At 48.8% G+C, this 17410-nt stretch overlaps 2 protein-coding genes across 24 annotated transcripts in view; one reads left to right on the top strand and one right to left on the bottom strand.

Moving 5' to 3' along the window:
- Positions 1–17410, top strand: part of Ralgps1 (Ral GEF with PH domain and SH3 binding motif 1) — a 238081-nt gene that overhangs the window by 111390 nt on the left and 109281 nt on the right. The gene's annotated exons all lie outside the window — the stretch shown is intronic.
- The window catches only part of Angptl2 (angiopoietin-like 2), a 31775-nt gene continuing 26749 nt past the window's right edge, over positions 12385–17410 (bottom strand). The window contains exons 5-6 of one of the 2 annotated variants that reach the window (XM_006498051.1): positions 16161–16431; positions 12385–14023 (exon numbers count right to left, since the gene is read on the bottom strand). In XM_006498051.1, coding sequence (XP_006498114.1) covers positions 13824–14023; positions 16161–16431 — 471 coding nt within the window. In that variant the 3' untranslated portion in view covers positions 12385–13823. The remainder of the gene's footprint in view (positions 14024–16160; positions 16432–17410) is intronic. The other variant, NM_011923.4, reaches the window with a different exon arrangement.

Here is a 17410-nt window from a genome sequence, read left to right as displayed (position 1 = left end):
TTATCGTTTTCTCTTCATTATTTGTACGTGTCATAAAATGCAGCAAAAGAAATTCTAGTAACAATTGCTAAAATTTCCAGTTATAAAATACTGTTTTCATTATAGGAATTGGTAGAAGGAGAAAGTTTCTTTAGTTATCCACTAAAAGATATTCTGCTTTGTATCTCACTCCTTTTGGCATGTGTAAAAATGTGTTTACTCCCGTCAGGCACCTCCTGCTGTCTGCATCTGCACTGTGGCTCCATGCAGTCGGTTGGCTTGGTCAGGCTCAGACCTGCTCTTCTCCACTGCTGTTCACACTGCTTGCACTCTCTGTGGTGAAAACAGCCTCGTGCTGTGAAAACTTGTGAAAGTGTGTATGACTTTGTCATGGCTTCTTAGAAGCATGGGTAACTAGGTCAGCATATGTGTTCAGAGTACATCTTAAAGGTTGTTGTGAAACAAGACAAGGCTCTGCTGCTGCTGCTGCTGCTGCTGCTGCTGCTGCTGCTGCTGCTGCTGCTGCCTTTCTTATTTTGCTTTCTTCAGACAGGGTTTCTCTGTGTAGCCCTGGCTGTCCTGGAACTCACTCTGTAGACCAGGTTGGCCTCGAACTCAGAGATCCACTCAGATCAAACTCAGAGACAATCCTGCCTCCCGAGTGCTGGGATAAAGACGTGTGCCAACATTGCCCGGCAGACATTTTCATTTCAAATCTACTTTTCTTTCCTTTTTATCTTGTCAGTTTTGATACATAAAAACAAAACAAAACAAAAAAAAACCAAAAAAAAAAAAACAAAACCGCTGTATGTAGTTTAGTCTTCAGGAGAAAACCAATCTTGTTCTGATCTAAAACAGTTTTAATAACCAGGGAAGAGAAGGCTTTTCTAGAAGAGGCTCCTGATGCTGCGGCACCATTTGCACATCCATCCCCTGTAAGCATCCTTTACGTGGAGTTTGTATTCTTAAATAGCAAACTTTTTTCTTTCTTTTTTTTTTTTTTGGTGTGGCTTTTTTTTTTTTTTTTTTTTTTTTGGTTTTTCGAGACAGGGTTTCTCTGTGTAGCTCTGGCTGTCCTGGAACTCACTTTGTAGACCAGGCTGGCCTCGAACTCAGAAATCTGCCTGTCTTTAAAATTATTACTTTTTAAAATTTTTATTTATTTATGTATGTATATGAATACTCTATTTTCACACACACCAGAAGAGGGAACCAGATCTCATTACAGATAGTTGTGAGTCACCATGTGGTTGCTGGGAACTGAACTCAGGACCTCTGAAAGAGCAGCCAGTGCTCTTAACCACTGAGACATCTCTCTAACTCCAACCTTTCAAAATTATTAGCAAGGAGAGCTTTTTCCTTATTTACATTTTGACCATTTTGTGTTATGCAGTTTTCTCTTACAAATATTAACTTTTCTGTATACACACACACACACACACACACACACACACACACACACACAAAATACAAAGTCTCACTGTGTAGCCCTGGCTGGTCAGAAACTTACTATGTAGACCAGGCTGGCCTCAAACTCACAGAGAACTACCTGCCTCTGCCTTCCTCATGTTGGGATTACAGGTATATTTGCCTTTCATGGTCCTTGTTAATGTATATTGCTGCCCCTTCCCTCCCCTCCTCTCCCCTCCTCTCCTCATATGCCCTGTTAGAGTTTGTCCATTGAGCTTCCCAAATAATTAAAGTTTAGATTTTGGATTTTCAAAATTGACCACATTATCTTTCTGCCTTTGAATTTACTGCATTTTATTAATATAGGGTGTGGGTTTTTTCCACATTTTAACTCCTCTGAAATTAATGATAAAGCAATTGTAATGTTTTTAATTGGCAGTAATATTCTTGGTGATATCTATCTATCTATAATCAGAGACATTTTAATTTGATGGTATAAGGATACATAAATATATATAAGGATATATATAAATACACACGTATGTATGTATGTATGTATGTATGAATGAATGTGTAACTCTTTGAACTCTTTGACCATGGTTTGGATTTAGTATTTTAGGTTGCTTCCCTGGTTTTACCTCATGTGAGAGGCCTTGTTTTTATTCTCTCCCTTTCCCTTTCTCTTTCTCTTTCTCTCCCTAACCCCGTGTAGTCATCTCCTTTCCTGTTCTCTTTTTCTGGCTTGCTGTAAGCTGCTGAGTATATATGTGTTTGGTGGCTGTCCCAAGAGAGAGCGCATGCTCATGTGCACAGCTCCTGTATTGTGACAAGATTGTCACCTAGAAAGGGGATTGGTACAGAGGTACCGAGTTGGGGAGGGACGATGGCTGCTGTGTGTTCAGGCAGAGCAGGTGCTCTAATGTCATTAAAAATAGTGGGCTTCCCCCAAGCTCTCTATTTTTTCTGAGACATGGTTTCATATGTTTTAGGCTGGCCTTGAAGTCATTATGTGGCCAAGGGTGGTCATGAACCTCCCGACTGCCTCCATCTTCCTACCTCTCCTTCAAGGGTCATTCTTCTCTAGGAATGATTTTGAGAGCTGTTGTCCTGTCCCTTTGGCTGTGTTGTCTGTCTGTATGACCTCAGTAGCGAAGGCACTGAGGTCGCAGTGGTCATGCTGGCCTAACACTTGACACTGCCCTTTCCCATCTCTGCAACTCAGGTAATCATTTTCCTGCCTGTCCCTTAACAAGTTGCCTGTTGAGTCTCTGTGGATTTTGGCTGTTCCTATGATAAGTCTTGGGCTGGACTGTAAAGAAGTGTTGTCTTGGGGCTTCCTAGGTCATCAGGCAGTGTGCTCTGGCCCCTGGGACCTTTGCCACTTGGCATGTCTGGACAGAAATAGCCCTCCTTGCTCTGGATCACCTTTCTCTAGCTGGTGCTTCACAGAGGCTCCCTGAGTCCTCTGACTATCTGCTTTGGCTCTGAGTGAGCCCCTCAAATGGCCATGTTCCTGCCCATTCTGCCTTCGGGTATCTCCGTTCCCCCTGTCACAGTTAAACTACACTTCTTATCTTGAAGCAGAACTACCCTAGCACAGAAGAGTCAGCGGGGAGGAGTAGGGTGTGCCTGTGCACACTGCTTCCTGTTCTCAGGATAGGGTGACCTGGGCTTGTCATCATGGGCATAAGAGAATGTAAAGTAAGATCCTCTATCTGCCCTGATGGGGCTGGACTTCCATCTGCTGTCTGACTGCCTAGCTCAAGCCCTGCCCCATTGGATTCTTTTGAAAACACAACCTGTCTAGGGTGGAAGTGTTTATCTAAATGGGAGCAGTTATGTAATTCCTGGAAAGGGCAATACAGGAAAAAAAAATGTTGGAGCCATTTGTTTTCCTCTGGCAGATCTCATTACAGGTCTCTTCCAGGGTGGAAGGAGAAACCCTGGCCAGTCTCTGATGCTCCAGGTCCCACTGATAATGTCTGCTCTCTGCTGCAGCAGGGTCTACCTCTATCCACAGGGTAGGCTTCGTTTTGTAACAGTTCTCTTAGCCCTCTGTGGAAGGTTTGATGCTAACCCAGTCTCTGGGCGTGCATGTTCCATGTGAAGATGGCTTCACTGGTCTTCACAGCTGTCCCTAGCCTAACCCTGCTCTTCACTCCTCCAGACTTCAGAGACAGCCGGCCACACTTTAGTATCCTGAGTGCTCCATAAAGCATGATTTAAAAACCACTGCAGGGCTGGATTGATAGCTCTTGCAGAGAATGAAGATTTGATTCCCAGCACCCACATGGTGGCTCACAAATCCCTGTAACTCCTGTTCCAGGGATTCGGCTTCCTCTCTGGCCTCTGAGGTTACACACACACACACACACACACAGTACAAAGGCAGGCAGAACACTATATACATAAAATAAATTTTAAAAATTAAAATAAAACATTGAGAGAAAACATTGTATTAAAAGCAAAACCAGACTTGACATTAGTTCTTTCCAGACTGTGAGCTAGTGCAGGGGAGTAGACTGTTGGTTTGTCCCTGAGTTAGTATAACAGCCCTCCGCTTAGCACCGCTTCTGGTGGGAATGGGAGGGGAGATCGGCTTTACCTCTCACTTCTGAGCCACTGTTTTGATCTAGAGGTATTTGGTTTGTCACTGCTCACTATTTCTTCCAGGAAATAGCTAAATAAAATTAGGAATGTGATGGATTGGAAATGCTTTTGTGCCGATCTCAAAGTACCATAGCCGTGTGGAAAATTATAATGTCTCAAGGAGCAAAGATCCAGACCTCCTGACAGCTCTTAGTAGCGGGGATGCAAACAGGGTCCTGGTAAACTCACCCAGATCATGAATGTATGAAGGAAAGGTCTAGAGTTTGAGTAAACCTTTCTATTTGGAAAATAAAACATTTATTCTTAAATATAAAATTTGAAGTTTAGAACAGAGGCGAGCTCTTTGCCAGTACCTGGGTCAAACTGCCAGAAACTAAAAGAACCTTAAAAAACAAACCAGCCAGGGATCTCCCAAATGAACACCTCAGTGGACACTGCGTGGGGTCAGTCACATCTCAGACTGGCCCTGAGCACTGGTTGTGTTCAAGGAATGAGAAGTAAGCCGAACATTGAGAAGGGAGAAGCTTAGGGCACACCTTGTCTGGGTTCCAGTGAGTTGGGAAAACGTATTTGGCAGAAAAACTGGCTAGGGAGTCAGGAATAATGGAGAGGGGAGTGTGTCAGAGAACGAGGCTGGATGGGACCAAGGGAATAGATCCCTGAGGGGCTGGACACTAAGAGTGGGGAGCCCAGGCTGTGACCTGGCTGGCTAGGGACAGTGGGGTCAGGGAAAGTTTTAAGCAAAGTCACTGTTGGGTTTGCATTTTACATACATCTTTGTGACTGTAGCACACTGAGTGGCTTCCAGGGATCCTGGATGGAGTAGAGAAGACCTGCTAGGGGTCATGTGTGAGTGTGTGATGAGTGACTGAAGTTCAGAGTACCAGGGGGAGGGAAAGGCCTTTAGAGACAACTCATCAGAGAGCAAAGCCTTAGACCCAAGGCCAAGTGAATGCAGTCCTTATACCTGATAGAGAGCTACACACACCCTGGTCTTGGTCTTCCAGAATTCAGGTGTGCTTTTGACTGTGGTTCCTCTTATCATAGAGTTGAAAGAGTGAGCATGGGACTGAGTGGGTGTGTACATGCAGTTAGTGTCAGCAGGGCCCGCGGGGGCCACTTTGCCCTAGACTGAATCCAGCATTAACACATCCGTACTATGGGATGAAGGAGATGACCCCAAATTGACCAGCACTGAGGTGGTCTCTTCCTTCAATGTGCAGCAGAGAAAAATCCACCCACACAAACGAGCCCTGCCTTTTTTCAGTCCCCACCCCATGTGTTTGGAGGATCCCCCAGGAATATTCACTTGTTCCATAGCTCCTGCCCAACAGTTGCTGTTCCGCGTGCGTGCCTGGCCCCAGTTCTCTGACTCTTCCCATTCTGTCTAATTGCCTCCTGCCTTCCCAGCCTGGCTTTCTAGCTGGGAATCTTCTTGCTCAGATGGGGCTGCATGTCTTAAGCATAGAAAGGGGATATCAGTGCCACAGAGAAGGTCTGAGTTGGGTCCGAGGAAGATGGGTGATGGGTGAGCTTCTCTTCCCTGTCACTGTGTCTGTCCACACAGTCCGGTCAGGCGGGACTGACTACTGTCCTCTTCCCCTAGCTGAGAGACTGTTTAGACATGTTTCTCCTTCCTCAGGGCAACCATCCAAGCCTGCTGGGTATCCAGCAAGCAGGAAGGTACTTCCCTCTCAGCCCAGGCTCAACCAGACAAGTGATTTCAAAGATACTTTCCCATGATTTTGTGGTAAGCTGCATATTGCTTTAAATCGCTCCCTTTCAGAAGGGAGAAAATTACTTTTATTTTTACAGTCTCCAGATTTGTTAGCTTAAAAATTAAATTTCTCTAGGACATTGCAAGAGGCCAATGGATATTACTAAATACCCCCAATTTGTAAATGAGACTACCCAACACTTTTGGCTATTGTTTACCCAACCATAGGCCAGATGAATACCAAGTTTAACTGAGCTCATGCTGGGGCAAGGCTTCCACCTAGCCTGAAGGTCCTTAGTTCACCACTGCTGTTTCCATGGAAATAAACTGGGAGGAAAACACAGTGGTCAGGAGAGGAGACCTCAAGGCATGTTGGCTCCCAGCCAGGCTGGGACTAGAGGTAGAACTACAGTTCATCAGCTCGGCTCTGGGTCAGGTTTTGTCTAGGCTTACAAAATGAGGTAAGGACGCAAGCTTACTGCTGTGCACTAGAGAGCATTCTCATAACAGGGACCTGGGGTCTCTCTAATGAGAAAGTGACATTAATAGTAGTCACATAATTCATGTGACAGGTGCCGAGTCACCCAATCCTCCCTACCCCTTGCTCTGAGGCACTATTTTTAGCTTATTTTGCAGCTGTAGGGTATGAACAAGGTCAACGATGGAGTGACTCTTAGAGATTAGATAAAAGACTATTCCCATTCCTCCTTACTCAGGGGTCACCCATCCTGCAGGACTCCAGCCTGTGTTCTGCAGTCCTATGAAGAAGCCCCTGTGGCAAAGAAGCAGATTCTGCTCATTAGTTGAGCCTTCATATGAAGCCTCAGCCCCAGCCTGCAGCTTGACTGATGTCTCACATCTGGAGGCAGAGGCATCTGCCTCAGAAATGCCTGTGTTCCCACTGCACAGAAACTATAAGATGATACGGTAGTTCTGGTGTTTTGAGGCAACATTGAGAAGATGAAGGCTGCTGGTCTGTACACTTCACTCTGATGATGCTCTTTGCTGTTCCATCTTTATGGGAATGAAAAATGAGCTGTCACTGTGTACTTGCAGGGGATTGTGCAGTAACAGCTCAGTCCCTCCTGGAAGCTGACATGCAGGGGGACACTCTACAGTGGTTGCCATTTGCAGTTCTATAAGGAGGAAGGTTTCTGGGGATGATCACTGGGGTCTGGAAAGGCCTAGAAGGTTGCCCTTGAGAAAAGTGTTGTATCTGTAGACAGGTGTACCCTGGACTCTGGGCATCTGAGGGAACCTCCATTCCTTCCTATGTGACCAACCAGAAAGGTTGTGCCCTAGGACAGCACTGGGCACCCACTCTACAAAGTCACTGTGGAGATCATCCACATTACAAAGAAGTCTATAAAGTAAAATGTGAAAGTCGCTCTGCCCCTCCCTCCGGCGCCATTGCGGGAAGCTGGAGTGCACGCCCATCCACCCAGTCCACAGCTGTCAGCTGGCCACACCATGGTCCGTGCCTGAGCTTTTTAACCAGATGGGAGCTTTTCATACACATTGTTTGTCCCTTACATGTTTCCCCACCCAGAGTCATGGATTCTCTCTAATGAATGCAGATGTACACACTGTCATTCTGTCCTGTGGAGCCCCCAGATACTTGCATGAGAGCTCATTTGAGAAGTGTGATGTTTGTTTCCCCCGTTTACAGGTAACATTGTGGGGACACCTGGTCATCTGTGCCCTTTTTTGCCCAGTGGAGTATTCATAAGCGTAGGGACCTCTAGGATGGAGACAGGCTTCATGGTAGCTGCTGTCCAAATACCCCCTGGTCTGCCACCAACAGCCTTTTTTTCTCAGTCCGCTAGACACTGCAGCATTCTCAGATGTTCAGTCTCCAGCCTAGAGTGTAGGTGCTTCTGAATTCTCCAACAAGTGTTACTAACCCCATGTTTGTTTCTTGGCTATCTGTCCCAGCCTCCTTTCCCTGTATGCACTGCCCATGGAGAGCAGACTAGCCTAAATGTTTGCCTGGAGCCTGCTTAGCATTCCAGACTTTGAGGGGGTGACACTGAGATGTCACCCTTCTGTCACTAAGATGAGGTTGCAGGCCTTTGTCATCTCACAGCTCCCTCCACATGAGCCACCTCCCAGGCTCTCTGCCAGCTTTGCAAAGTCTCCAGGCAGATGTGAACAAGGTACCCTCTCCTATCATGGAATGTCCCTTAGTGTCAGGACACACTGCAGCAGAGGGAAGGGAGCATGTCCTAATGAGCTTGTGGAGTCAGTTTCATCATGAAGTTCAGCTACTGGAACATGGATATGGGAGACAGATCCCAATGGAAGTGCTTTGGGATACAGTGCAGATTAGAAGGATGCTCCATACCTGGGCTAAACTAGATCAGAATATTCCAGAAGACAGGGGACTTGACTGGCTCTATAGTAAGGTACATATCCATAAGAAGCAGCGTCCTGGGTAAGGATCAGATGTAGCTTGGTTTTGGGATCCGAGAGACTGCAGTTAGCAGACCCTTTGACGGTGGTGGTGGCCAGATGAACTAGCTTGACCAGGATCCAGTTACTAGCTAATGTAGGCCAGCTGTAAATAGTGCCAGAGGTCAGGATTGCTGAGTGTGTAGGGTGTAGAACAGTTGGCTCTTGATTCTGGTGGAAGAGAAAGAGAAAGGCAGGGCCCAAGGAACAGGAAATCTCATCTGTCACTGCCCCCTGTTATTCTGTGCCCATTATGCCAAGGTAGGGTGTGCAGATGTCTATGCCCTGGCTTCCCGATACCCGGCGGCTGCCACTCCTGTTGTCATGCACATTGGGGATGAGGCAGTGGGAGCCACATGGTCCCCTCCTTCCCTGGCTGTAGGGCTGTGAGCTCAGGAACCAGACTGACTTGTATACTCAAAATCTGAGTGGCTTGGGCTACACATCACTTTCAACTGTTGGAAACAACTAGAGACATATACATAGAAACTATGCAATAGATAGGAGATGGCATCAGCCTTAGCCAGAACAAAATATGGCTAGGAAGACCCCAGCAGTGGGGGCCTTCTTGCTTCTCATATCCAGAGAGACCCATAAAGAGAAGGTTGTGGCCGTAGGGTACTACTAGGTGTTGTGTTTAATGACCCAGCTAGATCTGGAAGGGTGGGTGTTCATTTCAGGAGAGGTAAGGGTCAGCAGAGGAGAGTCTGAAGACATGGTGTCCATCGAGCTGCTATCCTGGAGGGAGTGGGGACTAGTAACAGCTGGAGTGCTTCTAAACATTGTGATCCCTCCTCCTCTCCTGAGACCCTGAGGATGTCTCTTGCCTCTTACCCCCTAACATCAGAATTCATTCCACCCAGCTGTGCTCTAAGGTAGGATTGGTGTGGATCAGGCTAGCCAGTTGGTTCCTTTGTTTAGGAGTTGCATTGGAATGGAGATGCTGACACTCAGCCTGGATCCCTGTGCTCAGGAATGTTGCCTGGCACTATGGTCCCAGACAGGTAGTGAGAATGGACTGTAGATAGATCCCCAGTGAGAAACCCAGAGAGAAACCCACAGGAAGGGGAGAGAATGGGAGCAGAGATGGCTGTTCCTTGTTTCTTGCAGACTTTCCAGGCAGTTTCTAGTTCCTGACCCTTATGAGATACCTCTGACCTTGTGTGACCTACTTATTAAGCGAGCTGGACCGAGCCAGCTGTAAGATGAAGCCAACCTCATTTTTCCTCCGTGTACCTTTCAAGCCTTCTCTGTGTATATTTTATTTTTTGTTTTTCCCACTCAACCCTGTCACCCAGATGAAGCTGAGACTACACAGGCCCTTTAGTCTCTTCAGTGACAAAACCCAGTCTCTTCTAACTGTACCCATATTCCAGGTGGTTCTGTGTAGAGATCTGGCCCAGACACCTGGAGCCTGGTAAGACACGAGGTGGGCTTCTTTGCTGGGTTTTTGCTAGTCCCACTGCCTCTCCCACCAGCCTAGTATGCTCTGGGCTTGGGATGGGGGTGGGGAGGTGTCTTCTGCAGAGGCCTGGTTTTCATCCAGAGCTTGTGCTGCGTTCAGAAACTCAGCTTGCTCATCCCCTCCCCTCTTGGTAGTATTTGGCTTTCCTTCTGTTTACCCCAGCTCCTGTCCTTGAAGGAGAAATGCTGCTTCCCCACTATGTCCTAAGTTTCTGCCTTGCCCCTGCTCCACCAGGCTGCTCTGGTCCTGGACCCTCCTCCTTGCTTTGGTGCCTGGGACCTTAGACTTGGGATCTAATCTGAGAGTGGTGAGCCCTTTCATCCTGGTATTTCCTGTTGCTTGGCTTGGGGTGAGGGGCCACCTACCTCCCCCCTCCCCCAGAGTGCCAAAGGACACTGCCTCATCTGGGGTTCCCCACTGCCCCCGTCACTGATTACACAGATCCTAGGAGGGCATTGGCTAAAGTTGCAGAGGCTGTTTCCAGACACTTGTTGCAGAATGCCCTCACACTAGCTCTGGAGTGGGTAATCCTCAATCCTCAATAGCTGTCACTTTCTCTGAAACCACCACAGTTGGACACCTGTAACACAAGCACATGTAACAGTGCCCTTTGCCTCCTCTGGGTTCTCTTACTATAGCAAAACTGGGACAGGTCAGGGGTAGAAGATCGGGGGGGGGGGGTGGAACCCCAAACGCTGAGGTCCTGTGAGCTCACACCACCCTTGCATCCAGAAGCCTGAAGGTTGTTTCAGTATTGCTCAAAGCAGCAGCCTTTGAGGGAAGGGCTTCTTGGTACCACTCAGCAGTGCTATTCCAGAGACTGGCTGAGACTGACACTGAGGGACAGGAAGGAGGAAGGTTGGACTCTTGCTTTTTATCCATATCTGCAGTCAGGAGAGCACACCAAGGAGAGAGAACTCAGTGCTGTTGGGACGTGTGTGATTGTGGGTCTGCAAAGTCACTGGTGAAGGTCAGAGTATTCCTCTCTGGCTGGTCAGAGTCCGGGAGGCTGCCTGGCTGTGTATGTGCACTTACACTCAGGATCCAGAGCACAGTCTCCAGCCTGCGGTTACTGAGCTAACAACCCCCCACTCGGGAGATCAGGCTGTGCATCTGTCTCTGCAAACCTCACTCCTTGTCTTGTCACATACCACCACGTGATCTGAGTAAAGACTTGGCTTGGGGACTAGGGAGATGACCCAGTGAGTAAGAGGAGTTGCTGTGAAGGCAGGAGGACCTGAGTTCAAATCCCTAGTACCCACATAAAAGCTAAGCATGGCTACACGTGCCTGTAACCCCAGTCCTGGGGGTTGGAGACAGGCAGACCCCAGGAGCTCATTGGCTAGTTAATCTAACAAAACAGGGAGCTTCAGATGGAGGAAGGCACTGCACATCTTCCCCGACCTCTTCACATATACGCGTACATACACCACACCATCATGTGTGCACACATGTGCACACATACAAACGGGGATGTGAGTGCAGGGGTGAGGCTTGGGAGAAACAGTTGGTGTCAGTTTCATTTGGATCTCCGGTGCTTTGGGGTGAAGGGGTGGGGCAGGGGGAGGGCTGCTTCACACTGCTCTACCTGGCTTTCCAGACCAGGGCTCTGTTTGGGAATTTGGCCCCAAGACCAGGGATCTGGAAGGATGAGCCTTGTTTTCCTCGGCCCTGTTTCTTCACCCCGACTCCATCTACGTGGGAGGTGTGGCTGGCATCTGCACCAAGGTTGGGACATTGTCCTCAGGCAGTGTTCAGCTTCCACAGTCACCCCAACAACTACAGGAGATGAGAACAAGTCAAGAATTCATGTTGAGTGCCTGTTACCCCGTCCGTACCTTCTGGGCGATTTCTGTTGGATCATTTCTGGTCCACTCCAAGGCCCACTCTAGTTTTCAGGAAACACTTGACCACTACCCCAGCCTACCTTGGAGGAGCATTCCCATGGCGCTTAAGGACTGCCATGTAAGCCATGGTACTGAGGAGAGAACTTTAGTTCTCTCCACAAACCAGAAGAAGATACTTCTCATGTCTTAGCAACACGCATTTCTTTCCATCTTTGCAAACCCAGGAGGCAGCATGTGATGTCTTATCCTTCATTTAGGGCACCGCCCTTGTTCTTAATGGTGTGGCATTTTTCTTATCTATCAGCCACTTGTGATATCTAAGTTGGTCGTAAACATGATCAATTTTTCAGCCATGTGCTTATACCTTCTGAATCCGAATTTGCCTATGGTATGGATATTAATTCTGTATTTGGAGTTAACATACATAGTAATGCACAGTCTTGGTCATTTTTGCCTCAATTTCTTCCTTTATGGATTTAGGGCTTCCCATTGTTCCCAGAATCCCCTCCCTGGTCTGTTTTACGAGGAGACAGTTCTGGCAGGCAGTGTGGGAGCCTGTTGCCTGCACTCGCCTTTAAGAAGGTTGGCCTGGATGATAGAGTAGCTTTGGCCAAGGGAAGGCTGGGAACAGGAAGGCCTGAGCTATAGTTGGGTCCACAGGAACAGCTCTGAGGAGCCCCTGGTGTTAACTGCCTGGCCTATGAGGAGTTGCTTGGGCATTTGAGACTTAGCCAGAAATTGAAGCTTTGCTGCAGAGGGACACTGGCCAGAGGTCCCCTGTTGTGGGGACCTGAGGGGCAGGTATGAGGGTGTGGTCTTGATGGCCTCATATGTGCTAGATGCTGCATCTCTTGCTTTTACAACAGAAGCCTTGGGAAGGCAGTCTGGAAGAGCAGCACACAGTGTGGGTGTATCCACGTAACACTGATGGCTTTTATTGCAGATTTGTGTCATTACAATACACAGATTTGTGTCTGGCAATATATTTTTAAAAACATAAACGAACAAAACCTCCCTTTTATATATACACAGAACATGCTACATGGTACACTGGGAGAAATGCTGAGGTAACAGGGCAGTGCACCCAGATGTGGACAGTACCAAATGCCCCACACCTCACACACCTGGCACACACACCCACTGGGAGGGTCTCAACTTCTTGACTTATATGTTGCCCCTGGCATTGCAGTCATCTGGTAACTCTAAACAAGACTCAGGAAGCCACCCTGCTGCAGTGTGTCAGGAGCCCCTGATGGCATGGCAACTCATGGAAAGTCAGTTTTTCTTTCTGTGGCCTCATCTTCTGAGGAGATGTAGCTTGGTGACAGGGTGAAGATTGTTCCCCATGAGCACAGGACCTCAAATCTGCAGCTGTCTGGGGACCCCAACCTATTGGCAGCGACTTCTCTCCAGTGGGGTGTCTCTGGCAAAGCAGGGTACTGTTTGTGTAGAGGTTAAAATTCTGTGGAGGCTAAAGTATGAATGGAAGGTGCAGAACTGAATACAGGTCTATGCCGCTGCCTCTGTGGCTTCTGGCCTGGCCTTCCCTTCTCAGCCAGGACCTGAGCCCAGACTGTTTCCTGCCCAGAGGCCAACGAATTGTGCCAGAAATAAAGCTCTGTGTGGCAGAAAAGGAGAGGCCAGGGGAGCAGGGAGAAGAGGACTTGACTTCCAGTGAGCAGCCAGAGACTAAGGCACAGGAGGTGCAGGCTGAGGGGTAACTGTACGGAGGGATGCTGAGCCGTCCTGAGAGGGGAAGTGCAACAGTCTGAGGGGAGGTGGGGCTCAAGGAGAGAAGGCCAGGAGCCCCTATGTGAGAGATGAGCTTGAGGACATTCTGGGAAAATCCAGGCAGTGCCAAGGACTGTTTTTGAAATCAGGGCTACAATGCCTGTTCTGTCCTTAGACAATGAGACATACATTGTCTTAAGCGCAAAGCTATGGTGCTGGAGTCAGCACCTGAGAACTGAGCAGGAAAAGGTAAGTATATGTGGAAACCCATATGTGTATCTCGACATCCCACGTGTGATGTGTGTCTAAGAGCATACACCTGGTGGCTCGTGTGCATGTCTGTCAGATCTGGCGATATTGGCAGTTGTGTCTTTATTAAAGGGACTTAACTGATTGGAAGACTCTGCAGTTCTATCCTATCCTGGAATACAAGGAGCTGTTAGGTGTAAAAGAACGCAGTAGGGACAGAGAACACTGTTCATTTCCATCGTCTGACAGAGCCACATTGGAAAGCACAGTCCTCCAGCCTGAGGTGGGCCAGCGAAGAGCTGTGCTGAGGTCACACGGCTGGGATGGCTTCTGGCCATGGTGTTAGTGGCCAGGCAGGGAGAGCTTAGTGGAAGGTGTTGGGGTTGGGCCGAATCATCATCACCACCTTCTTGAGTGAGTAAGAGCCTCCTCGGAACTCAGCCCAGTAGACCCCGTCCTGGTATCTGCTCCGGTAATGGCCCCCACGGTACCAGACCCCATTGAGGTTGGAGTGAGCACAGGCGTTATACCACCATCCTCCCTTCTGATAGTGGGCACAGTTTCCTGTAGGGAGAGAATGGTGTCAGGCATGTTTAGAAGGAAGTGGGTTTGCCCCATCCATAGTGCGTGTGCTCAGGGTCTTTGCAGAACCCTCAGTAGGAGGCCTGCCTTTGCAGCTTAGCTTTGTAAGCTGATGGTAGATTACAGATAGGCAGCTTCGCCTCTCCCAGTTTCTGTGTTCTCCACATTAAAAAGGACAAGAATAATGCTCACCACACAGGACCGCTGCTGTGAGGATAAATGAGGGCCATGCTTAGCCCTTGGCCTGGGTTCCACTCAGGTGAAAATGGAAGTGGCCTGCTGGGGGCTGGGGAAAGGGAGAATGGCTCTCTCTGACAGGGTTAAGAGATGAAAGGGCTGGAAAAGACTCTTTCACAATGGTAAAGGGAGGGTTTAAGATGAAATGCCCTTCTTGGCCTCCCTAGCCTGAATTCTATCCAGATAACTTTTTGTGTTATTTTGTAAAAGAGGGGTATTTCCATGAAACCCTTGGCATTATCACATGGTACTGCATTCTACTGCCAAGGACAAGCAGTTCACTAATCAGAAGTGTGGGCAGGGTGCAGGCAGGCATGCTGGGGCATGGCAGGCATGCTGGGGCATGGTGTCCCACAGAGGGAGGACAAGAGCCCAGTCACCTGGACTTAGCTGGGGTCTGGTCCTAAGAGGCACCCCTTCCTCAAGGGGGAGCTGTCTCCATAGAAGTCATGGGAGGAGGGGGCAAGGAGGTTGCAGGCAGCAGGACGCCCAGGCCTTAACCCCGGCCATCCCATATTTCCCAGAGATTTTCTTGGGGCTCCTGCTAAGCCATGTCCTAACACTAGAACCAAATGGCAGACAGGGAGAGCCCCCAGCAGTCTCCCTATCCACACCCTGGCCCCAGCCCTGTGTACTATTGAACCCCATCTGACAGTTTCCTTACCCTATGCTAGCTTTCAAGGACGTGCTGTAGCGCCACGGTCCAGCATCAGGCACACGAAGGCCATCCTTCTGCCTTTTCTGAAAGCTTTTCTAATTTTGGCTCAGAGGACCGCCCCCTGCCCCCACCTACACATACACTACAGAGCAATGGCTGCTTTTCTGTGGCCCTTACAGCAGAGTTAGATCAGTGACAAAATGGACAGCTAGATCTCTGTGGTAGGTCCTATTCCACCCGACCCTGGAAGTTATGCAAACTATCCACTAGAGTGTGTCTTAGGGACCTGGGATGAGTTTCCTCTGACTTAATATCAGGAATTACTTGAAGCACAAGCAAATTTCTGAGATAGCCTCCAGAGCTCACTCCTCAAAGGGACAAGGTCCTCTTTCAGACCAGAACATAGTGGGTGGCTAGGCAGGATGGGCTAGGCCTGCCTAAGAAACAAAGACTCAGTCTAGAGGTAGTGTCAGCCTCTGGAGCCCTGGACCTTGCTAATTAGCCAACCTACAGTGCCTCTGGGCCTCATGAAATGTTCCTGAGTGATAGACTTCAAAACCATGCCTTGGGATGGAGGACATGCTTGTGGGTGTTTATACTTAGGGCTGAGCTACTTGTGTATCTTGGATTTTTCTGGATTCTTCTTTGTTTCTTGCTTAATCTAGACCCGGTTTTGAGGATCTAATAGGGACAGATGACTTCTCCACTACCTGGCTTCTCTTAGTGGCTTTCTTACAGTACTGCATTCACATTACAGGTACCCAGTAAGAGAGTCCCATGCAGATTCTTACTGCATGCTGCGTCCTAATCTCACACTGAGGCAGATGCTCTTGTAAGGTTCCCTGACCTTCTAGGAGGCATTGTCCTTACTTCCGGATTCAAGAGTATGCAGCATGCTGTGGATGCATGGCTGAGGAGGTGGGGGCAGCCTTGGAGTGTGGAATGCATGACACAGACTCTGTGGGCTGTGAACATGTGTTCTCAGAACTGAGAAGCCTGAAGCATGCATGCCTTAGCCCAGGGCAGCCCTCATCTGAGATCTGTGCACCCCTGCTTCCGCTTTTGTAAGTGTCATTGTCTGAAGGCAGTAGGCAGAAGGAAGGACTTGGTAAAGCTGCCTGACACAATGGCATCCTCTTGCTCCAGGCCTTGGGGTCAGGGCCTCTAATGTTGGTGGATCTCTCATCCCTGTTCAGCATCTAGGTTTGGTTCTTTGTTTCCTACCTGTGTAGACATCATGGTCCCTGTCCAGGGTGGTAAACTGTTTGCCGTTGTGCCAGGTAAAGGAGTCGCCTGCATTGCCATGATAACGCCCCAGCCGCAGCTTATAGTACTCGCTTTCTGGCTCCAGTCGGAAACTGGCATACTCAGCAAAGACTTTACGGCCAGACCAGTCCTCCATGGTTACCAGCAGTTTGTAGTTGCCTTGGTTCGTCAGCCAGTAGATGTTCTCCAGGCCCAGCCAGTACTCACCATCGATGTTCCCAAACCCTTGCTGGGGAAGATCCAGAGAGATTCAGTGAGGGGTCTGTGTCCCAGGAATAGTCAGAGTGTAAGGCAGGCCTGGGCTCCAATCCCTGCTACCTGTGTATGAGGCTCTATGTCTGGGTGAGCTACTGAACCTTTGTAACTGTCAGTCATGTGCCATTCACACATCTGACGAGCACACCTTTTCCCTGCCGTCATGTGAGCCTATTTCTTATTGCCTGAGGATTCTGTAACTTCTCAAAGGCAGGAAGATGTGGTCACTCAAGAGCCTGGCACCGAGGAGGTATGCAGCCAGCATTGCATAGATAAGAGCCATTGCCTCCCCCATGCCTCAGTTGCCTTCTCTAGAGATGGGTTATGTGTGTGGGTTATACATAAGCTCTAGCATAGACTGCCACAGCTAAGAATTGTGATAGGCCTGTGACATCCACCTGGCCCTTCTAGGTTTGAAACTCAGTAATTGTGTTACTCATTTGATATGTGCTTTGGGGTATCAGTGAGCAGTGACCCCCAAAGTCTTTGAAGTGGTTTTCAGAACCAGGTACTATCGGCCTCCATAGGATGTGTGAACCCTTGCTGTGCTGTGCCATCACCTTGAGAACATGGAGGAGTGCAAGGAGGACCTCAAGGCTAGGCTTTGGAGGAGGGACAAGCAGGAGATATACAGGCTACCCGGATGGGGCAAGCCAGGATGGAGAAGACTGGAGGCGTTGGGGCTGCTGGGAGCCCCCGGCTGCCGTTGCTGCTTTACTGCGCAGTAGCTGTGAGCCACGTGCAGGGTACTTTCCCTGCTCACCTGCAAAGTGACTTTGTAGTAATACCTCCCTCAAGGGCATAGTCAAGAGTTACAGTGCCTGACACAGGACATGTGTCCATTGACCTGAGCTGCTCATGCCCTCCTTACTGTCCCCTCTTGGTTCAGAGCAGGGTGGGAGGTGTGAGAGATCCCTTGCACTTGACTTACAAGGAGAAGCATTCCGTATCCT

The sequence above is a fragment of the Mus musculus genome, chromosome 2 (genome assembly GCF_000001635.26).
Source record: "Mus musculus strain C57BL/6J chromosome 2, GRCm38.p6 C57BL/6J".
NCBI lineage: Eukaryota > Metazoa > Chordata > Mammalia > Rodentia > Muridae > Mus > Mus musculus.
This window is presented reverse-complemented; position numbering and strand designations above follow the sequence as displayed.